The following is a 27,500-nucleotide window of genomic DNA, read 5'->3' on the forward strand; positions in this document are numbered from 1 at the left end:
ACTGGAGGTTGTGATGCAGAAGCGCCCCTTCGTCCTGTGTGATGAGAGTCGGAAAACACTCCAATCTCCACGGTTCTTCGGAGGACAACTCCAGAAGAAGAGGGAACCAGATCTGACGCGGCCAAAACGGAGCAATCAGGATCATGGTGCCTCAGTCTTGCTTGAGTTTCAACAAAGTCTTCCCCACCAGAGGTATGGGAGGATAAGCATACAGCAGACCTTCCCCCCAGTCCAGGAGGAAGGCATCCGATGCCAGTCTGCCGTGGGCCTGAAGTCTGGAACAGAACTGAGGGACTTTGTGGTTGGCTCAAGATGCAAAGAGATCTACCAAGGGGGTGCCCCACACATGGAAGATCTGGCGCACTACTCTGGAGTTGAGCGACCACTCATGAGGTTGCATAATCCTGTTCAACCTGTCGGCCAGACTGTTGTTTACGCCTGCCAGATATGTGGCTTAGAGCAACATGCCGTGACAACGAGCCCACAGCCACATGCTGACGGCTTCCTGACACAGGGGGCGAGATCCGGTGCCCCCCTGCTTGTTGATGTAATACATGGCAACCTGGTTGTCTGTCTGAATTTGGATAATTTGGTGGGACAGCCGATCTCTGAAAGCCTTCAGAGCGTTCCAGACCGCTCGTAACTCCAGGAGATTGATCTGCAGATTGCGTTCCTGGAGGGACCAGCTTCCCTGTGTATGGAGCCCATCGACATGAGCTCCCCACCCCAGGAGAGACGCATCCGTAGTCAGCACCTTTTGTGGCTGAGGAATTTGGAAAGGACGTCCCAGAGTCAAATTGGACCAAATCGTCCACCAATACAGGGATTTGAGAAAACTCGTGGACAGGTGGATCACATCTTCTAGATCCCCAGCAGCCTGAAACCACTGGGAAGCTAGGGTCCATTGAGCAGATCACATGTGAAGGCGGGCCATGGGAGTCGCATGAACTGTGGAGGCCATGTGGCCCAGCAATCTCAACATCTGCCGAGCTGTGATCTGCTGGGACGCTCGCACCCGAGAGACGAGGGACAACAAGTTGTTGGCTCTCATCTCTGGGAGATAGGCACGAGCCGTCCGAGAATCCAGCAGAGCTCCTATGAATTCGAGTCTCTGTACTGGGAGAAGATGGAACTTTGGATAATTTATCACAAACCCCAGTAGCTCCAGGAGGCGAATAGTCATCTGCATGGACTGTAGAGCTCCTGCCTCGGATGTGTTCTTCACCAGCCAATCGTCGAGATAAGGGAACACATGCACTCCCAGCCTGCGAAGCGCCGCTGCTACTACACTCTGGGCGCAGAGGCGAGCCCAAAGGGTAGCACACAGTACTGGAAGTGACGTGTGCCCAGCTGAAATCGCAGATACTGCCTGTGAGCTGCCAGTATCGGGATGTGCGTGTAGGCGTCCTTCAAGTCCAGAGAGCATAGCCAATCGTTTTCCTGAATCATGGGGAGAAGGGTGCCCAGGGAAAGCATCCTGAACTTTTCCTTGACCAGATATTTGTTCAGGGCCCTTAGGTCTAGGATGGGACGCATCCCCCCTGTTTTCTTTTCCACAAGGAAGTACCTGGAATAGAATCCCAGCCCTTCTTGCCCGGATGGCACGGGCTCGACCGCATTGGCACTGAGAAGGGCGGAGAGTTCCTCTGCAAGTACCTGCTTGTGCTGGAAGCTGTAGGATTGAGCTCCCGGTGGGCAATTTGGAGGTTTCGAGGCCAAATTGAGGGTGTATCCTTGCCGGACTATTTGAAGAACCCAACGGTTGGAGGTTATGAGAGGCCACCTTTGGTGAAAAACTTTCAACCTCCCCCCAACCGGCAGATCGCCCGGCACTGATACGTTGATGTCGGCTATGCTCTGCTGGAGCCAGTCAAAAGCTCGCCCCCTGCTTTTGCTGGGGAGCAGTGGGGCCTTGCTGAGGCACATGCTGCTGACAAGAGCGAGCGCGCTGGGGCTTAGCCTGGGCCGCAGGCTGTCGAGAAGGATTGTACCTACGCTTACCAGAAGAGTAGGGAACAGCCCTCCTTCCCCCATAAAAACGTCTACCTGAGGTAGATGCTGAAGGCTGCCGGCGGGAGAACTTGTCGAAAGCGGTATCCCGCTGGTGGAGCTGCTCTACCACCTGTTCGACTTTCTCTCCAAAAATGTTGTCCGCATGGCAAGGGGAGTCCGCAATCCGCTGCTGGATCCTATTCTCCAGGTCGGAGGCACGCAGCCATGAGAGTCTTCGCATCACCACACCTTGAGCAGCAGCCCTGGACACAACATCAAAGGTATCATATACCCCTCTGGCCAGGAATTTTCTGCACGCCTTCAGCTGCCTGACCACCTCCTGAAATGGCTTGGCTTGCTCAGGAGGGAGCTTGTCCACCAGGCCCGCCAACTGCCGCATATTGTTCCGCATATGGATGCTCGTGTAGAGCTGGTAAGACTGAATTTTGGCCACGAGCATAGAAGAATGGTAGGCCTTCCTCCCAAAGGAGTCTAAGGTTCTAGCGTCCTTGCCCGGGGGCGCCGAAGCATGCTCCCCAGAACTCTTAGCCTTCTTTAGGGCCAGATCCACCACACCAAAGTCGTGAGGCAACTGAGTGTGCATCAGCTCTGGGTCCCCATGGATCCGGTACTGGGACTCGATCTTCTTGGGAATGTGGGGATTAGTTAAAGGCTTGGTCCAGTTCGCCAGCAATGTCTTTTTTAGGACATGATGCATGGGTACTGTGGATGCTTCCTTAGGTGGAGAAGGATAGTCCAAGAGCTCAAACATTTCAGCCCTCGGCTCATCCTACACAACCATCGGGAAGGGGATGGCCGTAGACATCTCCCGGACAAAGGCCGCAAAAGACAGACTCTCGGGAGGAGAAAGCTGCCTTTCAGGAGAGGGAGTGGGATCAGAAGGAAGGCCATCAGACTCCTCGTTAGAGAAATATCTGATGTCCTCCTCCTCCTCCCATGAGGCCTCACCATCGGTATCAGACAAGTTCATGAACCTGTGTCTGAAGCCGTGCCCGGCTCGTCTCCGTGGAAACACGGCCACGTTGGGATCGTCGAGAAGTAGACTCCCTCGCCAGCACCGGCGAAGCTCCCTCCGTCGGGGAGCCTTCCTGGGAGGCGACCGCAGTCGGTACCGCAAGCGGCACCGATGTCGGAGACCTCACCCCGGGCAAGGGGTCAGCCGGCGCCTCACTCGACGGTACCGGTGGCGCAAGCACCCCCGGTACCAGAGGGGAAGGGCGCAACAGCTCTCCCAGGATCTCTGGGAGAACGGCCCGGGGACTCTCGTGCAGAGCGGCTGTGGAGAAAGACATGGTAGCCGATGCAGGCGTCGAGGTCAGAGTCTGTTCCGGGCGTGGAGGCTGTTCCGGGCTGTCCAAGGTGGAGCGCATCGACACCTCCTGAACAGAGGGTGAGCGGTCCTCCCGGTGCCGATGCCTACTGGGTGCCGACTCCCTCGGCGACCCAGAGCTCTCGGTACCGATGCGGGAAGGAGACCGGTGTCGATGCTTCTTTGACTTTTTCAAACGAAGCATGTCACCGGAACTTCCCGGTACCGACGAGGACGTAGAATCTAGCCGTCGCTTCCTCGGGGCCGAGGCCGAAGAAGGTCGGTCTCGGGGGGGGGGGGGGGGGGGGGCTGTACCGCAGGAGCCCTCAGGGTAGGGGGAGACCCACCCAAAGGCTCACCGCCACCAGCAGGGGAATGGACAGCCCTCACCTGCACTCCAGTCGAAGCACCACCGTCCGACGACATCAGCACTAGTGGAGGTCCCGGTACCACCGACGCCGACACAGCCTTTCGATGTCTCGGTACCGACGATGCAGAGGGTCGATGCCTCGATGCAGTCGATGCCGAGGTCGAAGGTCTTGAAGCTGTCGACGTCGATGCACTCGATGCCCCCGGTGCTGTTGCCGACGAAGAGCCCGACAATGAAGCCTGTTTTGGATCTGCTTGTCTCAGCCAACATTAAATACTGTTGGCTTTTCCCCTTTGCCCTAAGTTTTCCGGTCGGGAGTAAACTGCACTGTGTATGTAAATTGGCTGAGGCCTGGCAGATTCTTCATGAGGCCAGAGTGGCTACTTCAGCACTTCCCCTGCCACTGGTGGCTCCGGCAACGAGAGAAAAGTTGCAGCAGTGGAAGAGAGTTGAGAAGGGACAAAAGACGACCTGAACATCTTCATTAGGATGAGTTAGACTTTTGTTCACCCTGTTTGTGGTTTGGTTGTTTGAAGATGAGTGTGTGTGTCTGCTTCACTGCAATGGGTTTATTTGTGTTTTGAGGGAGGGCTATCATTAGCTTGTTTTGTCTTTTAGGATTGTTGGGGTGGGGGTATGAGGTGGGAGTCCGCTGTGTCGGGTTGGGGGTCATGCCCTCGGACTACTATCCCCTGGCTCTTCTATGGCTATGGAGCTATGGGTTGGTGGAGGTGCCTTGAATGGTTGAGGGGTGTTAGGTGGGGTGTGTGTTCTGTGGATAACGACCGAGGTACTTTGGTGGACTGTTTGCTGTTTATTTTATTTTGCTCTGTTTTGGGGTTTTTCCTTAATTACTTGAGTGATGGTGCTTAAACTGTTTAGATATAATGTTAAGGGTCTCAACTCCCCTTATAAACGTTGTTCTCTATTTCGGGAATTGTTGAGAGTACAACCTCTTGTGGTGTGCCTACAGGAAACTCACCTTTTGAAACAACACGAGGGTTTGCTGACACATCCTCGCTATCTGGTTGCTTATTTTGCCTCCGATGTACGTGGGCATATGTACATGTTCAATTTGTTAAGGCGAGACGGGATCCTGATGGTCGTTTTCTTTTAATACATGTCTTATTAAATCAGATGCCGGTCACAGTTGCATCAGTGTATGCTCCTACTCAACATCAGGATCTCTTTTTTGCTCAGCTTCAGTCTGCCCTTCAAAGTTTTGTCCAGGGCAGGTTACTATTAGCTGGTGATTTTAAGGCGACCATGCAGCCTGCTTTGGACAGGACGGGTTCCCCGTCAGTGGGAGACTTAAAAATCTCAAGGGCATTGCAGAACATGGTGGACCTTTTGGGGTTGTATGATGTTTGGCAATTAGTGCACCCAGTAACCTGGGATTACACCTTCTTTTCTTCCCCCCATGGAGGTCTACTCTCGCTTAGACTATATTTTTGTTGATAAGACTTGCAGGATGCAGACTGTTCTCCTGCAGTTGGCAACATTACTATATCAGACCGTGATCCGGTGTGGACTAATATACCTTCTCTTTTATATTAAGCTTGTGATAGACAATAGACACTGAATAAATTATTGTTACGGGATCCAGCAACATGTCAATCTTTTCAAAATTCATCGAGGTAATATTTTATTCTTAATATGGATTTGGGGCCTTCTACTGGAATGGTATGGGATGTCTTTAAAGCAGTGGCAAGGGTATTTTTCCTTCAGAAAGTTAGTAATCAAATGACACAGCAAAGGAATCACTAATACCAATGCATGACACACCTGGGGGCTCTTGGAAGAGCGACATACGGCCTCTGGAGCTGTTGGGGACCTTCGGGAGCTCCAGGTGGTTTGTTTAAAATTGGCTGCTATTAATTATGAACATTTACAATTTCTTAATTTGAAGCAAACCCATTATGAACATAGTAATAAGACCGGTAGGCTCTTGGCTGCGAAACTGAGGAGGGCGAGGGCTGATCGGCATATCCAGTGAGTGAAGGATGGATGTGGTCAGTTTTTGACAAAATCTTCTCAGATTAGGGATCATTTTCAGCAGTTTTATGAAGTTCTGTATACAGCTGATTCCTGTATTGATTCGCGGGAAATAGATTCTTATTTGCTCTCTAGACACCTCCCTACTCTTTCCGCTACTCAAATTGAGACCTTGGATGCCCCGGTTTCAGTTCAGGAGGTTTTGTCAGTGATTAAATACTTACCTACTGGTAAATCTCCTGGACTGGATGGGTTTACCAACAAATTCTATAAGGCCTTTGGGGTAATTTCGTGCCCTACTTGGTTTTGATTTTTAACTCAGTTCGAGAGGGCGCTCCCCTCCCCCATCTATGATGGAGGCATGGGTGGCTGTTATACCGAATCCTGACAAGGATAAGACTGAATGTATGTACTATTGCCCTATCTCCATTCTTAATTTGGATGTTAAGATCTTGGCAAAAATTCTGGCCAACCACCTGGCAATGGTTCTTCCTGACTTGATGCACCCTGATTAGGTTGGTTTTGTAGCTAAATGCCAGGCCATGGATAATGTGCATCATACTGTTGACTTACTTTACTTCTCTCAGCAGGAGGGGCTACCGTTATGTCTCTCTGGCCTAAACGCAGAGAAAGCCTTTGACAGGGTGCATTGGGCATATCTTGATAAGGCATTGGCTAGATATGGGCTTGGACAGGTGTTTCCGCTTTGGATTCATGCTTTTTATGCTTCCCCAAAGGCTTGCGTTCGTATTAACAGGGGTAACTTGGCTTTGTTTCCTCTTACCAGGGGGATGCGTCAGGGCTGTCCGCTTTCTCCATTATTTGCTTTGTATATCGAGCCTTTGGCAGTGGCGATTAGGCATAATCCTGATATTGTTGGGGTGAGGTGTGGCGCTGCAGAATTTAAAGTAGCGCTTTATGCGGATGATGTTTTATTATCCCTTACTCGTCCTATATCTCTTCCAAATTTACTTCAGGAACTTAGGTCTTTCTCAGTGGTTTCAGGGTATAAATTGAACACTTCTAAATCAGAGGGACTGACTGACGGTTTTTCATTGGCTGTGGTGGAGACCTTGCAATCCTCCTTTCCTTTCAAATGGATGCCCAAGTCCATTCAATATCTCAATGTTAATTTGCCAAAAAACCTTGACACTCTTCAAGGCTAATTATCCAGCCCTTCGGGAGGTTATGAGGGACTTGGATAGGTGGTCTCCATTGGAGCTTTCTTGGTTTGGCCGTATAGCTATTTTTTTTTTAGAATTTAACATTTTATTGATGACAATTGAAATGAAACAATTGTCTAACCATACAACAAAAAGAGAGATAAAAACTCAAATATGTAAATAAGAAAATTATTACATTACTACAAGTCGTCATCAAAGTTTTTCCCCATTTTATCCCCCTACCCCACCCTTCTAGTATTAGGGTTAAGCCTATACCATGTAAATTGGGAACTTCAACTTTTAGCTAACCCTATACCGTAACTTCATAACTGTCAAACCAGTACACATTATGTAATGACAAGTATATCTAACAAATTTCAACTATTATTCTGTTTATCCCCTTCCCCTCCCTCAGAGCATATCCTTATAGGAAACAACAAGCCCTAATCCTTAACCTTCCTTTAGGATGAACCTCATAAACCTTCGCCGCCCATCAAGCCGTATAGCTATTTTTAAGATGAACGTTCTCCCTTGTTTTTTGTACCTTTTTCAGGTCTTACCCTTACATCTTCCTAGGTCATTTTTGAAGGGGATATAGGATCACCCGATTTGGTTTGTATGGAATAATAAAAGACCGATACTTCCTCGGGCCTTTCTATATAAGGGTAAGTGCAGGGGAGGCTTGGCTATCCCAAATTTGGTTTGGTATTATAGAGTGGCTCAGGCCTGAGCGGCAGTTGAGTGGTTTCATGCATCCCCTTCAAAGTGATGGATTTTTCTTGAACAACATATGTTCAGGGCACGCCTTTTGAAGCATAATATCTGGTTACCTCTCAAATATCACTTTTTGCCGCAGGATCTGTGTCTCTCCTTTCTTTCCACTCTTTTCATTGGGATTCTCTTTTTCATCCTAGAGAAATGCTCTCGCATCATACACCCATCACAGGAAACCCTTTGTTTCCTCCAGGGGTCTGTGGTGGAAGTCTTTCTCATTGGGCGCATCTGGGGCTGAACACCTGGGATCAATTTTTTGAAGATGAAGAATGGGTCTCTTTTGAATCTTTAGTAGCATGTATCAGCTCTTGCCCTTCGATCAGTATGCTTACGTTCAGTTGAAGCATTTTCTGGCTAGTCCCTCTATTCGCTCCTGCATAGTGAGGGATGACTCCTACTTAGAGGATTTGTGTGAAGACTCCAGGAGCACTAAAGGCCTCATTACCTGTCTATAATTGCATTTCAGTAAATCATTTCCCCTGTATCACCTTCATAGGAGCAATTGGGAGGGGGAGCTGGGGATAGTTATATCACCTGATTGGCTTTCTATGCAAAAAGCTTTATTGAAGTCATCTATTGCTGTTCCTATCAAGGAGAATGCTATTAAGGTGTTCTATTGTTGGTATCTCAATCCAGTTAGATTGCAACATATGTTTCCCAGTGTTTCGCCCTACTGTTGGAGGAGTTGCCTGGAGAAGGGGTACAATGGGTCACCTCTGGTGGACCTGCCCTAAAGCGAGGGCTTACTGGAGGGCGCTCCAGGCCCGTTTGCAAAGCTGGCTGAGATGTGCCGTTCATTGGCACCCTGTGTTGTTTTTGTTTGGCAGAAGGCCACAGGGGCTCACCCGTAGCCAGTCAAGCTTGGTCCGCTATGACTGTCAAGTTGTTCATCTGAACCTGACTAGGCACTGGAAGCAAATGTTGGTTCCTTCCTTGTTGAAGTGGATTTCAAAATTATCTGTGATATGGAACTACTGACTGCAGTTAAAAAACGGGCTTATGCCAGGTGGGAAGATATTTGGGCTCTATTCTTACAGGCTTATGCCCTGTAGGGGGTGTCTGGTCTTTATAAAGAGGAAGAGAAAAGAGGGGGGGGGGGGGGAAGGAGGGCAAAACAAAAAATAGTTATATCCTGATAGATTTAGTTCTTGACCTTGTATTGTCCTAATCCACAGTGGGTGAGAAGGGGGGTTTGAGGGGGAAATAACTTTTTCAAGTCTATTGTATATATTTTTGTGTCCTGTTTCATTATATTCTAACCTTCTTGTTAAAAAGCAAAAAGACAGAAGAATTGTCATTATAGTTCAGGTTGTTGGAGTGATTAGACACTGTACCTAGCTCTTGTTATCTTGTTGGTTTTTGTTATTGGATATATATGTCTGATTTCTCAATAAACTTCTTCTACTAATTAAAAAAAAATTCTCAACATCCTGTGAGCTAGATGAATGCCCTAACTACCTGATGAAAAAAAGCCCCTCCACATTTCATAGACCAAATCCGTTCCCATACATCACACATGCTTTCCAATGGCTTATTTCCTACAGAAAAGAGCAGGATAACCTTAACTCCGATCCCAAAGAATACATAAAAAAAGTAAAACAGAAATCTCAAATTACAGACCGGCTGCATCCACACCTTTCATGACCAAGATCACGGAAGGCCTAGTAGCCAAGCAGTTCATGGAATACTTCAACGTCTCCATATTCCACGAATCCCAGTAAAGATTCCAGCCACATCATAGCACAGAAACAGTACTAATAATGCTACTAGCCAACTTCAAAAGAAAGATCAGCACAGGCAAGAAATTCTTACTGCTACAATTCGACCTATCAAGTGCCTTTGACATGGTCAATCACAAAATCATGGTAAGACTTTTGGGCAAAAATCGGTATCAGTGGAGAAGTACTAAAATGGTTCAAGGGATTTGTGACATCCAGATCCTACCGAGTACAGATGGTTCCCCCACCCCCCATGGACAGCAGAGCATGGAGTCCCGCAAGGATCAACGATCTCACTTATACTCTTCAACATAATCATGATACCACTAGCCAACACAATAGCAAGAAATGGTTTCAATCCATTTATATATGCAGATGATGTCTATCTACATTCCACTGGACAAGGACACGATGGAAATCAAACCAAAATAATCCAAGGAATGAATATTCTAGAATCTTGGGCATCTGCATTAAAATTAAAATTAAACAGAGAGAAAACACAATCCTAATCCTCACATCTACCCACTACTACTACTACTTAACATTTCTAGAGCGCTACTAGGGTTACGCAGCGCTGTACAATTTAACAGAGAGACAGTCCCTGCTCAAAGAGCTTACAATCTAATAGACAAGTGAACGGTCGGTCCGATAGGGGCAGTCAAATTGGGGCAGTCTGGATTCACTGAACGGTAAGGGTTAGGTGCCGAACACAGCATTGAAGAGGTGAGCTTTAAGGACACCTTTTCCAGGATCACTCTAAATAGTTAATCCACCCAATATCAGACAGCTTGAAAGTCCTTGGGATTACACTAAATAGAAACCTATCCTTCGACCAACCGACAATGAATGTAGTAATGAAAATGTTCCAAACAATGTGGAAACTAAGACTCATTAAAGGATACTTCCCCGCCAAAAAATCTTCAGAATGCTAGTGCAAACATTGGCACACCTAGACTACTGTAATGGAATCTACATTGGATGCAAAGATCAAACCCTGAAAAAAACTACAAATGGCATAAAAGACTACAACATGACTGATTCACAAAAAATCTCGCTTCAACAGAGCCACTCCACCACTCCAAGCCTGACACTGGCTCCCAGTAAAAGCACAAATAATATTCAAGCTCTGTACACTGGCATACAGAATTATTTTTGGTCTTGCTCCCAGATACATGGCAGACCTACTAACTATACCATTACGCAACATCAGTAAGGAATCAAGAAACTATCTAACACTCCACTTCCCCGACTGCAAGGGTTTGTGCTACATATCAGTTTATAAGTCAAGCTTTACATATATATGCAGTAAAATCTGGAATGCACTCCCAAAGATCTTATAATATAAATAAAATATATATAAAATACAACTTCATTAAATGTAAGAATTCTTTTTTGTTAAGCCACATTGAAACAATGTAAATTGGAAAACGTGGGATATCAATGTTGAAATAAAAAACAAATATGATTCTTAAAGTTTCCACCCAATTAAAAGATCTTGTGTTTCTTACCTGTGAAAGCATATTGCTAACCGGCTTCCATATAGCTAACTCAGACTGCAATAACTCAAATCAGTATGAAATGGGTGTCTCATGTATTCATGTTAGCAAAAGGGCAGAAGCCCCACACTGAGTTCTACTGTTTAAGAGTATAGACATCACTGGGGTTAATGCCTCCTCCCCCTATGACAGTGACAAATTAAACTTCTGAGACATTAAAATAATTTATGTTTTTAATGTATGAGCCTTGAGAGATAAAACTGGTCAAAAGACTTAAATACTGAAAAAGAATTAAGAGTGATATGTTGAGGAGTACTCACCTTGAGTTCCCACCAGAACCATTGGAATTTCGCCAGTGTTACGATAGTTGGCCATTCGGCTATAATAATGATAAACTGTCTGGAAGCTGATTTCATCCTCCAAGCTAAAGACAAATATAACCGCATCTACCCACATAGCAAACTGCAGGGACAAAGAAAAACACTTATTCAATGAAAAATAGTGGGTGCAAAAGAATGTTAAAAATAATTATTTTTCAATAGATAATGTTAAGGTAAATGTCTTGGAATACAAGAAAAGTACTTGTTATATAAACTGTTTTAAAGAAACTGACATGAACAGAACACTGAGTAACACCACCACCCCTCACTACAGCACACACTGGTTTTAAAACAAACCTATGTACCAGAATCTTCTCTTGTTTTTACACAAACCTTTCATTTGGAAGCAAATGCACATTTGCTCTTAATTCACTTTGGGGCTCATTTTCAAAGTTACAAAGTAAACTATGGAATCTTGTAAGTGTAAGAGGTTTGAAAATACACCTCTTTGCATTCATAGAAGGAGATCAGAACATGATGTCTACAATAATCATTGAATAACTAATCCCTCTATGGGATAATCTATTCAAGTACTATATTTATGAACACAGAAATTCTGCAGCTTCATGTTGAACTTGCACTGGAGTGAGTGTGCACAATAAAGCAAAGTTTCTTACCTGAAGCAGGTATTCTCAGAGGACAGCAGGCTGCATATTCTCACATGTGGGTGACGTCACGTCGGCCCCGGAGGATTTTCTAGCAAAATCGGCAAGTCTCTTCCAGAGCGTTCCATCGTGCGAGAGGCTCACACTGCGCGTGCGTGCGCGTGCACGATTTCCCACTCGCCGCACGGACACGCTCCTCAGTTCAATCCAAAAGATGAAAGAAAAGCAACTACAAAGGGAAGGTGGGAGGGTTTGTGAGAATATCCAGCCTGCTGTCCTCGGAGAATACCTCCTTCAGGTAAGAAACTTCGCATTCTCCGAGGACAAGCAGACTGATATTCTCACATGTGGGGTATCCCTAGCCCCCAGGCTCACTCAACACAACAAACAGTGGTCAATTGGGCCTCGCAACGGCGAGGACATAACAAAAGTTGACCTGAAACAAGAAACATCTAACTGAGAGTGCAGCCTGGAACAGAATAAAAGTGGGTCTAGGAGGATTGGAGTTGGATTCTAAACCCCACTGCCCAAACCGACTGTCGCGTCGACTGTCCTGCTGAAGGCAGTAATGAGATGTGAATGTGTGGACTGATGACCACGTCACAGCCTTGCAGATCTCTTCAATAGTGGCTGAACTGAGATGAGCCACTGACACAGCCATGGCTCTAACATTATGAGCCGTGACATGGCCCTCTAAAGTCAGCCCAGCTTGGGCGTAACTGAAGGAAATGCAATCTGCTAGCCAATTAGAGATGGTGCGTTTTCCGACAGCGACTCCCCTCTTGTTGGGATTAAAAGAAATAAACAACTGGGCGGACTGTCTGTGGGGGCTTGTCTGCGCCACGTAAAAGGCCAATGCTCTTTTGCAGTCCAGAGTGTGCAGCTTGCTTTCGCCAGGACTTGTATGAGGACGGGGAAAAAATGTTGGCAAGACAATTGACTGGTTCAGATGGAACTCCGACACCACCTTTTGGCAGGAACTTAGGGTGCGTGTGGCGGACTACTCTGTTATGATGAAATTTAAGGTAAGGAGCCTGAACTACTAGAGCCTGAAGCTCAATGACCCTACGAACTGAAGTAACAGCCACCAAGAAAATGACCTTCCAGGTCAAGTACTTCAGATGGCAGGAATCCAGTGGCTCGAAAGGGGGTTTCATCAGCTGGGTGAGAACGACATTGAGATCCCATGACACAGGAGGAGGTTTGACAGGGGGTTTTGACAAAAGCAAACCTCTCATGAAGCGAACAACTAAAGGCTGTCCAGAGATAGGCTGACCTTCTACACGTTGATGGTAAGCACTAATTGCACTAAGATGAACTCTTACGGAGTCTTGAGACCAGACTCTGGTAAATGCAGAAGGTACTCAAGCAAGGTCTGTGTAGGACAAGAAAAAGGATCTAGGGCCCTGCTGTCACACCAGACGGCAAACCTCTTCCAAGAGGTTGATTTGAAGACGCTTTTCCCTAAGGGACCAAGCTCGAGTGTGAAGCCCATCTATATGTATATGTGCTCCCCAGCCTAGGAGAGATGCATCCGTCGTCAGCACTTTTTGTGGCTGAGGAATTTGGAATGGGTGCCCCAAAACCAGATTGGATCGAATTGTCCATCACTGAAGTGATTTCCGTAAGTCGATGGACAGCTGGATCACATCCTCTAAATTCCCTGCAGCTTGAAACCACTGGGAAGCTAGGGTCCACTGAGCCGATCTCATGTGAAGACGTGCCATGGGAGTTACATGAACTGTGCAAGCCATGTGGCCCAGAAGTCTCAACATCTGCCGAGCTGTGATCTGCTGAGACGCTTGAACCTTGGAGACCAGAGACAGAAGGTTGTCCGCTCTTGGCTCGGGAAGGTAGGCACAAGCTGTCTTCGTACACAACAGAGTCCCAATGAATTCCAATTTTTGAACTGGGATTAGATGGGACTTTGGGTAATTGATGACAAACCCTAGTAGCTCCAGCACTTGAATAGTCATCCGCATGGATTATAAAGCCCCGTCGCGGGAGGTGCTCTTCACCAGCCAATCGTCCAGATAAGGGAACACAGGCACTCCCAGTCTGCGTAGAGACGCTGCAACAACTGCCAGGCACTTGGTGAAGACCCTGGGCGCAGACGCGAAGCCAAAAGGCAGTACACAGTACTGAAAGTGCTGCGTTCCCAGCCAAAACCGCAGATACTTCCTGTGAGCTGGAAGTATCGGGATGTGAGTGTAAGCGTCCTTTAAGTCCAGAGAGCATAACCAATCGTTTTCCTGAATCATGGGAAGCAGGGTGCCCAGGGAAAGCATCCTGAACTTTTCTCGAACCAGATATTTGTTCAGGCCCCTTAGGTCTAGGATGGGACGCATCCCCTCTGTTTCCTTTTCCACAAGGAAGTACCTGGAATAGAATCCCAGCCCTTCTTGCCCTGGTGGAACGGGCTCGATCGCATTGGCGCTGAGAAGGGCGGAGAGTTCCTCTGCAAGTACCTGCTTGTGTTGGGAGCTGAAGGACTGAGCTCCCGGTGGGCAATTTGGAGGTTTGGTTTCCAGATTTAGGGCTATTTGAAGAACCCACCGGTCGGAGGTTATCAGAGGCCACCTTTGGTGAAAAAAGTTTAACTTCCCCCCGATAGGCAGATCATCCGGCACAGACACATTTATGGTGGCTATGCTCAACTGCAGCCAGTCAAAAACCCGTCCCTGGCTTTTGCTGGAGAGCTGTAGGGGCCTGCTTCGGTGCACACTTGACGAGAATGAGCGTCCTGTGGCAGAGCCTGAACCGGATGTCGAGAAATAGGAGTGTACTTACGGCCCCTAGAGGCGCAAGGCGCACTTCTCTTCCCTTTAAAAAACTTCCTAGATGAGGAAGCAGATGCAGAAGGCGCCCGGTGGGAGAGAGAGTCCATAGCGTTATCACGCTGATAGAGATGATCAATCAACTCTTCGACCTTCTCACCAAAAAGATGATCCCCACGGTAAGGGATATCCACAATTTTCTGTTGAGTTCTCTCCTCCAGGTTAGAGGCACGCAGCCATGGTAGTCTGCGCATCACTATACCCATAGCAGAAAATCTGGATGTCACATTGCAAGTATCGTAAATGCCCCTGGACAGGAACTTGCGACACGCCTTCTGCTACCTGACCACTTGGCGAAAAAGCTCGGCCTGCTCCGGTGGGAGTGCATCAACCAAGCTCTCAAGCTGCCGCACTGAGTTCCGCAAATGAATGCTTGTAAAGAGCTGGTAGGACTAAATTTTGGAAGCGAGCATGCCAGCCTGATATGCCTTCCTCCCAAAATATTCCAATGTTCTATGTTCTCGCCCCAGGAGCGCTGAGGCAAAGTTTCTAGAACTCTTAGCTCTTCTGAGAACGGAATCCACCACCGCAGAGTCATGTGGCAACTGAGGCCGGACGAAACTGGGTTCCCCATGGATCCGATACTGGGATTCAGCCTTTTTGGGGATAGTTGGACAAGAAAGAGGTTTCTCCCAGTTTCTCATCAACACTTCCCTGAGTGTATCGTGAAAAGGAGCTGTGGAAGAAGACTTAGGTGGAGATGGATAATCCAGGACCTCGAGCATCTTGGCCCTGGGCTCATCCACAGTCTCCATAGGGAAGGGAATGGCCTCAGAATTTCCCGCACAAAAGATGAAAAAGACAAGCTCTCCGGAGGGGAGAGCTGTCTCTGAGATGAGGGGGTCGAATCAGATGGAAGACCTAGAGAATCCTCGGCAGAGAAAACTCCATGACCCCCATCTTCATCAGATGAGCCATCATCAGATGGGGCTAACAACTCAGAAAGAGCAGCCCAGATCCGAGCCCGTCTCGACATGGAGGTGCGGTGACCTCGATGTGTCGAGAAGTCGACTCCCCAGGAGATTCCGGTGAAGCTTCCTCCACCGAAGGCAATGGATCGTCGACCCAGGAGGCTGCCGACCCCAATACCGGAAGCAGTACTAGAGAAGGAGACCTCACCACCAGCGACAGGCATGGTGCCGCAGGAGCCTCCGGCACCGTCGGTACCGATACCTCCAGTGCCGGGCGCAAATGTTACACCACCGCTTCCATGAAATCAGGGAAAATAGCCTTGATGCGCTCATCTACAGAAGCTGTCGGGGAAGGCTGCGGTGCCGGTGTGGGCTTCAAAGGCAGAATCTGCAGAGGCTGGGGAGCCGGTACCGGGCTGCCAGACGACTTGCTCGTCGATACCTCCATAACAGAGGGAGAGCGATCCTCTCAGCATCGACGCTTCTCGGGTACCGAATGCTTCGATGACCCGTAGCTCGCAGTACCATGTCGAGAAGGAGAACGATGACAGTGCTTCTTGGCCTTCACCCGATGCCCGTCATCGAGACTCCTCAGTACCGGTGAAGAAGACGTGAAATCCACACGCTTCCTCGGGGCCGGGTCCGATAGAGGTCGGTCCCGGGGGGCCTGCAAAGCAGGAGGCTCCGAGGCAGGTGGAGACCCGCTCGATGCATCACTGCTCCCAGCATGCATCAGTCGTTTGGCAGCCTGTACCCGGTCTCCCGATACCAACGCTGCTCTCAACATCGACAGTACCAAAGTCGACGCCTACGCCAAGGTACCGGACCCAAAAAGCTTTTGTCTTTGGGCCTCTCAAGAAAGCTGAGTGCGCTTCTTCATTTTAAGGCACACAGCTTTCCTGAAGATGGTCGGGCCCAAGGCACTGAAGGCACCAGGAATGCGGATCAGTGACCGAGATGGTCCGGTTGCAGCGGGCACGTGGCTTGAAGCAGCTGGGCGTCTTCAATGACATCGCGGGAAAAATCGCCCCAGCCAAATCAAAGGACGCGATGTCTGAAAAAAAGGGCACAAACAGGGAAAAACCCGACCGAGCGACCTAAGAGCGGTTGCAAACAAAAAAGAAAGGAAACTTTAAACGAAGAAAATTAAGGAAATAAAGGTATTTTGTTTTTTGTTTTTTAAACATGCGAAGTCGAAGAAACTTTCACTCCGGGGACCCGAAGAAAACGCAAAGCGAAACTCTGTGTCTCCTCAGACGCGGAAAGAAAACAACTGAGGAGCGTGTGCGCGCGCATGCGCAGTGTGATCCTCTCGCACAACGGAACACTCTGGAAGAGACACTTTCCGATTTTGCTAGAAAATCCTCTGGGCCCGACGTGACGTCACCCATATGTGAGAATATCAGCCTGCTTGTCCTCAGAGAATGGTTTGTACAACCTTTCTAGGAATAAACTGATGTGAACAGAGTGGAACTAAATTTATTATTAAGTTATCTATTTAGGATCAGTACAACCAAAGATCACGTAAAGGAAATACATTAACTGTTCCCACAAAAATACCCCTCACACCCCCTAAGCCCTGAAATAGCAAAGACAAACACCTAGGAAAGAAACTCCGGTTCAAGGTCTGGACTCTTATGACCTCAAATCCCTTCCACTACTACTTAACATTTCTAGAGCGCTACTACGGTTACGCAGCGCTGTACAGTTTAACAAAGAAGGACAGTCCCTGCTCGAAGGAGCTTACCCTCCAAAAAATGCCCCAAACTTCCTCATCCCTCCCCCACCCAACCCACTTCCCTTCCACCATAGCTATGATGGCATCTTAACACCAAAACTTATTTAAAACTTGGCTGTGCGCAGTCGGTGAAAATTGATGCAAAATAATTGTCCCATGTAAGCAGTGGTGTGCTGGTAAATTTTTAACAACAGGCTCACTCCCCGCCCTGCAATGTAGGGGAGGGGCCTGGGGGGAGGGCGCAGAGGTGGACTGGGGGAGGGTAATGCATTACTCTCTCTCTCCTTCCCCCCTCATCTCAGAGCTCCCATTGAACAACAAATCTTTATAGCCCAAATCAAATACCACGTTCATAATTAACTTTGTATGAACTTGGCTGCTAATGGAGTTCTGAACTGGACAATGTTGGCACATTCAGACTGACTCTGGACAGTTCTGCTGAAGGAAACCCTTCCCTCATTAATCAACATCTTCTCTGTGAAATAGTAGTAATAAAAAAAAGTCAAGTGGATTTTTATAATATACCACTGCAATCCACAAAAGGAAAGGAGCAAGTTCTCACATGCCACCTTTTTCTGTTGATGTAGGCACAGGAAAAAAAAATATTTAAAATGCTCCCAGGTTTCAACCTAATTCATGTTTAATGTGGGATATACAAATGTCATAAATAAGTAAATAAAAAATAGGGAGATAGAAACTCCAAATTTTGAGCACCTGATTTTCATACCATGATGTTACATAAACTTGAGTTTTTATAGTCCGTTCCTTTCCCACAAAAGGGACTCGAAGCATCTAACATGAAAATAATTCATGAATAGTTATCAGAAACAGATAAAATACAATCTATTTTCAGCAGCAATCAATAGAAAATACAATAAACAACCAGAGTTAAATTTAGCTCATGCCTTTTCATTGGTAACTCAAGATGAGTTACATTCAAGTAATTATAGCCTAGAAAATCAGAGTAAGGATTTTTAAATTGTTCACACATACCCCTCACTCCTTTCTGTCTGGCAAAGTGCTTCCAAATCTCATGGCTCAAGACAAGCACCTGAGAGGGTGTGTGCTCCGATTTGAGCAGCTTTCTCCAACAGACAAACTCCAACTGCAGCTTGATGCGAACATTTGCTGACATAAACCAGTGCCAGCCGGCACCCTCAGAAAAAGCAGGCCCCTTCAGCCAATGCTGGGGCTTTTCTTCAGCCTGTCCCGGGGGCGGGACAGGCTGAAGAAAAGTCCCCAGGACTGGCTGAAGCAACCTGCTTTTTCTGACTGTGCCTGCCGGCCGGCACCACTGAAAAAAAAAATCGCTGCAAGAAGAAGAGGAGCTGCATCGGGTAGGGGGGTGGTGAGACATGCTAAGCGAGCCACAGGGAAGGAGGACATCAAGAAGAGGCACGACAAGCCTAAATTTTGGGAGCCAGCTCCCAAAATTCTTAAAAAACTAACAACCGGCTCTTGCGAGCCGGCTCCAGCACACCACTGCATGTAAGTAACAAAGGATTTCTGCCATTTAGGATTACTGCGGGCTCCATAAGATTACCGTAGCATCAAAGCATGTAATTTATTTCTCCAGGAACAGAATTGTGGGCGGTGTTTCCTGTATATGATGATTTAAACATTTCTTACCCAAAATAAAAGCCTTACCTAAAAGAGAGCATACCCCCTTACTTCACACAACCAATGGGATAATCTATTAAATAAAATACCCTCCACTGACAAGAGGACACCCCAAAAGGGGCTACAAAAATGTGAGAAGAGCTGTCCAAAAAGCCTTGATCCTCCTACAGGACCATAAACCATGATAAATCGTATTGTCCTATGCTTTACATTTTAAGCAGTAAGGGAATCAGCACAACCTGCCCGAAAAGTTCTACTCTGCGAAAAATAATCTTGATGCATTACTTGATAGTGACACTCCTGCAACTCAGCTTGATGAGCCCAGGGCAGAATCAGAGAAAGAACTGACACCACACAAAAAACACCAAGGGTTGACCTAGATCCTTAGTCAATGCATCTTGTAAAGAAGTATATGCAGGATTAGGTTGCTGTTTAACAGTTTATAAAATCAGGATATAGAAGCTTATCCTGCTGCGTTGCCTTCAAGAAACTCCCATAATTGATACCCAAAAGGGAATGTTAAACTACCAAAGAATTTGCTATTGAAGTAATGTACGAATTGGGCATATGCAAACTGTTTGATGGTGTGCAAGAGAACCACTGATGGAGCTCTGTGTACGGCCATCGGTATGCATTAAATATTCTAATAGCAGTATACCCTCCATCCTCCACCAATGAAACAGCACATTATCTAAGCCTGGTCAAAGGCATGAAGTGGGGGGGAATGGGACTTGATATACCACCTTTCTGTGTTTTTTTGCAACTGCATTAAAAAGTGGTTTACATAGTATATACAGACCTTATTTGTACCCGGGGCAATGGAGTGTTAAGTGACTTGGCCAGAGTAACAAGGAGTTACAGTGGGAATCAAGCCCATTTCCCCAGGATTAAAGTCCGGTGTACCAACCACTAGGCCACACCTTCACTCCACACAGAACACACTGCTATTTGTATTCTCATTCCAATGGGAAAGTAACACTCTCCATAAATGTCACAAAGGTTCAGTAACAGACTACCTTTGAGCTGAGGAGGAAGTCCATATAGTCAAGTATGTAGATGAGCAAGAGGATGCCAGGATTTGAAATAATTTATTTCTAAAGAAAGGTCTGTATAGCAAGTAAACTCCAAAATCTAGTCCCACTAGTGACAAAGCAAACAAGCTTGGTTATAAGATTTTATATCTGGTATTCCCAGACCACCCCAACCCCAATTGCTGATCAAATAGTTCCACCGCATTTTTGGTTTCCTACCTGACCAACAAAACGCACTCAGCGGCTTTTCCAAAGCCTTGATGTCCCAACGGAGCAAACACAGTGGAAGGGTTTGCAGTATTATAACCAATGGGGGAAAAATAATCATATGATATAACTGTATTCTACCCATTAATGAGAGAGGCAAATGACCCCAAAGAGTCAACTGCTTTTTAGAATCCAAAAGAAGCTTATCATCATTTAATCAATATAATTGCTCAAAGCCCACCTCTTCAATGTCGCCTTCGGCACCTAACCACTACACCTCTACTCAGGAAATCTAGACTGCCCCAACTTGACATTTCGTCCTTTAGATTGTAAGCTCCTCTGAGCAGGGACCGTCCTTCTTTGTTAATTTGTACAGTGCTGCGTAACCCTAGTAGCGCTCTAGAAATATTAAGAAGTAGTAGCAGTATAATTGGTTAAGGTCCATAGACAAGTGAATTCCCAAATAGTGAAAACACCCTTGTGTCCATCAGAGTGGGAAAGACTCCCCCCCCCCCGCCTTCCAAACTCCTCCATCCCTGCCAAGGCTTCCAATTTTTCAAAATTTAGATGAAAACCTGCAAAGTCCCCGTAGTCATGAAAGCTCTCTAACAGAGTTAAATAAAGACTTCCGTGGCTCCTGAAGGTCATCAGTGAAAGCTGCAACTTTAGAACTACCAGCCCCTATTTGGGAACCAACGATCTCCAGGTCAGTCAATCTCCCTGATTAAGGAGTCACGGGTTAAAACAAAAAGTAACGAGGACAGGGGACAGCCCTGCCAAGTTCTTCTCTGGACATCAAAGACCTCCAATAAATTACTATTAGCCCATACTTGAGCCTGGTGTTGAGTATATAGGGTTGAAATAGCCTGTGCAAAACCACCATGAATCCTATAAGCTGTAATAGCCTGCACAAAAACACCATGAATCCTATAAAGCTGTGAGCATCCTATGAAACATCCCCCACGTCACCCTATCAAATGCTTTTACTGCTCATCAAAACTGATGAGAAGTAAGAAGACCCCATCATTCCTCTCCTTCTCCAGTGCTGCTATAATTTTCCTAATATTTTTCAAAACTGCTCTTTCACAAAGCTCACCTGCAACTAGTGAGGGCAGCACATGTGCCAGCCTGTTAGCCAAAATGTTTGCAAACAATGTTGCTTCAAAATTTAGTAACAATTTGGGAAAATAAGACTCAGGTCTCTCAGGATCCCCCTGGCTTCTACAAAACAATAATTTGAGCCAAACGAAGAGAGTAAGGCAAGGAACCCGAGTCAATAAAGGTATTGAAGATAGAGATAAGAACAGGCAATATGTTGTCTTTTAAGTAGTTTGTAAAACACCCCCCTAAACTCATTGGGAACTGGCACCTTGTGCCCATTCCACTTTCTCCGGTTGAATCCGAGCATTAAGTCGATTCAAGTGAACAGCTGGTACCTGCGGAAGGGCCAAACTGTTCAAGACATCACTATCCAAACACAATACCTCAGAAGTACAAAAATTCCATAAAAAAAGAAATAATAATTTTATTAGTTCCTGTATCTGTATGAACTAAGTCCCCGTGTCCAATTCTCAGAGCCAATATTTTATTAGGGCCCCTGGAATGTTTCACTAATTCAGCCAAAAGGTAGCCACTTACTAGCATGTTTATACAAACAATACTTATAGTGATCATAGTAACATAGTAAATGACGGCAGATAAAGACCTGTACGGTCCATCCAGTCTGCCCAACAAGATAAACTCATTTTACAGGTATGCGATACAGCAAAGTTTTTTACCTGAAGCAGGCTGCATATTCTCACATGTGGGTGACGTCACGTCGGCCCCGGAGGATTTTCTAGCAAAATCGGCAAGTCTCTTCCAGAGCGTTCCGTCGCGCAAGAGGCTCACACTGCGCGTGCGCGCGCACGATTTCCCGCTCGCCGCACGGACACGCTCCTCAGTTCAATCCAAAAGATGAAAGAAAAGCAACTACAAAGGGGAGGTAGGAGGGTTTGTGAGAATATCCAGCCTGCTGTCCTCGGAGAATACCTGCTTCAGGTAAGAAACTTCGCATTCTCCGAGGACAAGCAGGCTGATATTCTCACATGTGGGTTATCCCTAGCCCCCAGGCTCACTCAACACAACAAACAATGGTCAATTGGACCTCGCAACGGTGAGGGCATAACAAGGATTGACCTGAAACAAGAAACATCTAACTGAGAGTGCAGCCTGGAACAGAATAAAAATGGGCCTAGGAGGGTTGGAGTTGGATTCTAAACCCCAAACAGATTCTGCAGCACCGACTGCCCAAACCGACTGTCGCGTCAACTGTCCTGCTGAAGGCAGTAATGAGATGTGAATGTGTGGACTGATGACCACGTCACAGCCTTGCAGATCTCTTCAATAGTGGCTGAACTGAGATGAGCCACTGACACAGCCATGGCTCTAACATTATGAGCCGTGACATGGCCCTCTAAAGTCAGCCCAGCTTGGGCGTAACTGAAGGAAATGCAATCTGCTAGCCAATTAGAGATGGTGCGTTTTCCGACAGCGACACCCCTCTTGTTGGGATTAAAAGAAATAAACAACTGGGCGGACTGTCTGTGGGGGCTTGTCCGCGCCATGTAAAAGGCCAATGCTCTTTTGCAGTCCAGAGTGTGCAGCTTGCTTTCGCCAGGACTTGTATGAGGACGGGGGAAAAATGTTGGCAAGACAATTAACTGGTTCAGATGGAACTCCGACACCACCTTTGGCAGGGTGCGTGTGGAGGACTACTTTGTTATGATGAAATTTAAGGTAAGGAGCATGAACCCTAGAGCCTGAAGCTCACTGACCCTACGAGCTGAAGTAACAGCCACCAAGAAAATGACCTTCCAGGTCAAGTACTTCAGATGGCAGGAATTCAGTGGCTCGAAAGGGGGTTTCATCAGCTGGGTGAGAACGACATTGAGATCCCATGACACAGGAGGAGGTTTGCCAGGGGGCTTTGATAAAAGCAAACCTCTCATGAAGCGAACAACTAAAGGCTGTCCAGAGATAGGCTGACCTTCTACACGTTGATGGTAAGCACTAATTGCACTAAGGTGAACTCTTACAGAGTTGGTCTTGAGACCAGACTCTGATAAATGCAGAAGGTACTCAAGCAAGGTCTGTGTAGGACAAGAAAAGAGATCTAGGGCCCTGCTGTCACACCAGACGGCAAACCTCTTCCATTTAAAAGAGTAACATTTTTTTTTTTAATTTCCATGAAGTCTTTATTGATTATTAGTACATAAAATCTGAAACATATTACAACATGAGTATAGTATTACATGTCACTTGTGCAGAACATAGGTCTCCAGAAGCATAGCACATAAGTAATACAAAGAGTAGTAAGAGTCTCATGCTATACCAAAAGAAAACTTTTAACTGTGGTAAAATACCTAGAAAATTATTCAGAATAACCATTTCAGAACTTCAACTTTTTAAATAAATTTTTTTTTTTTTTTTTTTTTATGAAATCCCACTTCCGTATCACTCTTGTCACTCAGAACCCCAACCCACCCCACCCCTCCCTCCCCCCTCCCCCCCTTCGGGCACCACCGTAACATAGGTCATCAGACAAATTATACATGTAGGAGAAAGGGATCCCAGGTCAAGTGCCATCTACCCATTTGATTGTGCCGTTCCGCTAGGAGTCTCTCCATCTCGCAGATGTGCCTCAATTTTTGAATCCACCTATTAATCGGTGGAGCTATGGGCTGCTTCCAATGAGCAGCAATTGTAACTCTCGCTGCACTTATGGCCTGTCTCAAGAAAGTTTGCTGGGTACGGGAGAGACCTGCAGCTAGGGCAGAAAATAGGAAAAGAGTCGGGCTCCAAGGTATTAGGCTCCCCGTCCACCTCTGCAACCTGCTACGAACCGCTCTCCAGTAGGCCTTAACCTTCCTGCATGTCCACCAAATGTGTCCCGCTGTGCCCCGCACCCCACATCCCCTCCAGCACAGCCCCGTCAATGTGGGATAAATACGCTGAAGACGTTCGGGCGTCAGGTACCAACGGTACAATACCTTTACCGCATTCTCCTTAAAGGGCACATGAGACGACACCCCCATCACAGCCCGCTCCAATTTTTCCCACCCTGCCTCCTCCAACTCCATGCCCAGTTCCCTCTGCCAACTCTTCCTGTGAAGTATATATGTCGGGGATTGCCTATTTATAATGTGGTAGAGGCGCGATACCAACCCACTTGTCTTAGGTGGGCCTTCACAGATGGTTTCTAGTGCTATTTGTTCCCTGGCCACTACCTCCCGAACTGCCCTTGTCTTAAGAAAAGAGGCTAATTGAAGATAGGCATATTGGTCTGACCCCACTATCGGGAACTTCTCAAGGGCCTCAGTGTACGACAGTAAATGCTCCCCATCAAACAGTTGACCCCATGTTCGTAAGCCTCCAGTGTACCATCTTGTGAACACTCCTTTTATCATTCCGGGGTAAAACAATGGGTTGTAAGCTATGGGAGACAGACGAGATAATGTAGTACGTCGATGGGGAAACAGACTGTCCCAATTTAAGAGAGTGACATATATAGAAGGACAAAGTCCTGCCTCCAAAGATCTATGCGAGCCAGGGATCCACATAAGGGCCTCCAGCGGCCTCTCACCCAGGGTGTATTGTTCAAGCTGCACCCATTGCCGATCCGGATAGTCCTGAAACCATTCCACTGCCGCGCGTGCCTGAACCGCTCTATAGTACCAAGCCAGGTTGGGTACTCCCAACCCTCCTCTCGTTCTGTCCTGGTATAGGACCGAGCGTGCCAGACGCGGTCGTTTTCCCGCCCAAATAAAACGCATGATACGGTCCTGTAATGATGATAAGAATTTACGGGGCATTTTGATTGGGAGAGCCTGAAAGAGGTAGAGCAGGCGCGGCAGAACATTCATCTTTACTGCCGCTATTCGGCCGAACCAGGAAAGATCAAGATCACCCCATTTTCCCAAGTCCTCGATGAGCGCCCCTGCCAAGCCCCTATAATTAATTGAGAAAAGATTTGAGAGGTCTGCCGACAAGTTTACTCCCAGGTAGCGAAGACTCCCACTGGTCCACCTAAAGGCATAGGAGGACCCCAGCGTTCCCACGAGCTCCTCTGGAAGGGTCACGTTCAGAACTTCAGATTTGGACATGTTGACTTTAAATCCCGACACATTAGAGTATTCCTCTATCTCTTTCAAAAGCCCAGGGAAGGTGGTCAAGGGATTAGTGACAAACAATAATACATCATCCGCAAAAAGGGATAGTTTATGATTTCTCCCACCAATAGAAAGTCCTGAGATACCTGGATTGGTTCTAAGCCTGGTTGCAAAGGGCTCCATAACCATGGCAAAGAGCAGGGGGGACAAGGGGCAGCCCTGTCTCGTGCCCCTGTGTAAAGGGATCATTGCTGAGTTACCCCCATTTACTCGAACACAGGCTTTAGGAGAGCTGTAGAACGCCTGGATCCACCCACTAAACTGCGGTCCTATCCCAAAGGCCTCCATCACTTTATACATAAAGGGCCAGTGAACCCTGTCGAAGGCCTTTTCAGCGTCCAGACTAAGGAGACAGAGAGGCCTCTTCATTTTTTTGGCCAAATATATTAAATCGACCACTCGCCTGGTATTGTCTGTTGCTTTTCTATATGGAACAAAACCCACTTGGTCTGGGTGGATAACAGCTGGGAGCAACGGTGCCAGACGGTTGGCCAGAACTTTAGCTAAGATTTTAACATCGGCGTTCAAGACGGATATTGGACGGAAGGACCCACATTCTGTATGATCTTTATTCGGTTTAGGCAATACCGCAATCCAGGCTTCCAACATGGAACTAGGCAACGACTCCCCCTTCCCAATCATGTTAAACAAATCCGCGAACAACGGGGCCAGTTCGGGGGCGAATTTCTTATAGAATTCATTAGGTAAGCCATCTAACCCTGGTGATTTACATGAGGGCAAGTGTTGTATAGCTTTTTGTATCTCAATTGGGGTAACTGGTGCATCAAGGGCAGTCCTCTGTTGGGTATTTAGGGATGCTAAGTCACTCTCAGCTAAGTAGTCTAATATAGTGTCCTCAGAAGGATTAATCTCCTGTGCATAGAGCTCCTGGTAAAATTCGCTAAAACGCCTCCGTATGGACTCAGAGGTATTCAGCAGGTTGCCCCTCGTGTCCCTAATGTGGGTGACTGTTCGATCTACTTTTCGCCTGCGTAACTTTATGGCCAGGAGGCGTCCTGCTTTATTGGTAAATTCGTATGTTCGAACTTTATTTCTAGATTGTAACCAGGTTAATTGTTCGGAGTAGATAGAGTCCAGCTGGAGCCTCTGCCCGCGCAGCTCCTCCAAAATTGCAGAGGAGCCGCCTGATTTGTGCTGCGCCTCCAAAATCCGAATCTTTTCCATGCACTGCGCCAGCTGGGCCCTACGAACCCTCGCACGCCTACTAGCTATCTGTATAAAGTAACCTCTAGAGACAGCCTTCATGGCATCCCATACAACACTGAGGGGTGGGCCCGATTCTATATTAAGCTCCAGGTATTCCTTCAGGACCCTCCTACAACCCTCCACCACCTCCTTCTCCTGTAATAATTCTGTGTTAAGCATCCATTTTTTATCTTTGACCTCTGCTCTAATGGTCGGCAAAGTGACCCAAACTGGGGCATGATCAGAGATTGTGGCACTACCGATTCCTGCTGTCGGGCCTCTCTCAACTAGTGTAACGTCAAGAAAAAGATAGTCGATGCGTGAGTACGACTTATGTACAGGAGAAAAAAAAGTATAATCTCTAGTTGTCGTATGACCCAGCCTCCAGACGTCCAAAGTCCCCAGTGAGTTGACCAGGGAGTTCAGTGCCAAAGAATCCTTAGAGATCGGATGTTGAGGTCTCCCGGACCTATCCATCACATGATCCATAGCTTCATTAAAATCACCCCCCATGATCAGGGAACCCCGGGTAAATGTAGCTAGTATGTTCTTCACTTTAGTGTAGAATGCCCCCTGTTGTTCATTAGGTGCATATAAAGTTGCAAGAGTGAGTTCTGTGTGGTCTAGGACAATTTGCAGGAACAAAAACCGCCCTCCCGGGTCCCGTTTGACACTCAATATTTGGGCTGTTATAGACTTATGGAACAGCACTGCCACACCACGCTTTTTGGAGCCATCAGCGGAAGAGGCAAAAAAAGCACTAGGGTAATCTGGATGGGAGAGGAGTCGCTCATGTACCCTGCGGAGATGGGTCTCCTGTAGGAGGACAATATGCGGCCTTATCTGTTGTAACTCCCTGAACAACTTCTGCCGCTTTTGAGGCATGTTCAGGCCCTTCACATTATATGATAAAATTT

At 47.0% G+C, this 27,500-nt stretch overlaps 1 protein-coding gene across 2 annotated transcripts in view; it reads right to left on the reverse strand.

Moving 5' to 3' along the window:
* The window catches only part of AGAP1 (ArfGAP with GTPase domain, ankyrin repeat and PH domain 1), a 2,358,592-nt gene that overhangs the window by 1,787,216 nt on the left and 543,876 nt on the right, over window positions 1-27,500 (reverse strand). For both annotated transcript variants that reach the window (XM_030210552.1, XM_030210551.1), the window contains exon 5: window positions 11,159-11,300. In XM_030210552.1, coding sequence (XP_030066412.1) covers window positions 11,159-11,300 — 142 coding nt within the window. The remainder of the gene's footprint in view (window positions 1-11,158; window positions 11,301-27,500) is intronic.

This window comes from Microcaecilia unicolor, chromosome 7 (genome assembly GCF_901765095.1).
Source record: "Microcaecilia unicolor chromosome 7, aMicUni1.1, whole genome shotgun sequence".
Lineage (NCBI taxonomy): Eukaryota > Metazoa > Chordata > Amphibia > Gymnophiona > Siphonopidae > Microcaecilia > Microcaecilia unicolor.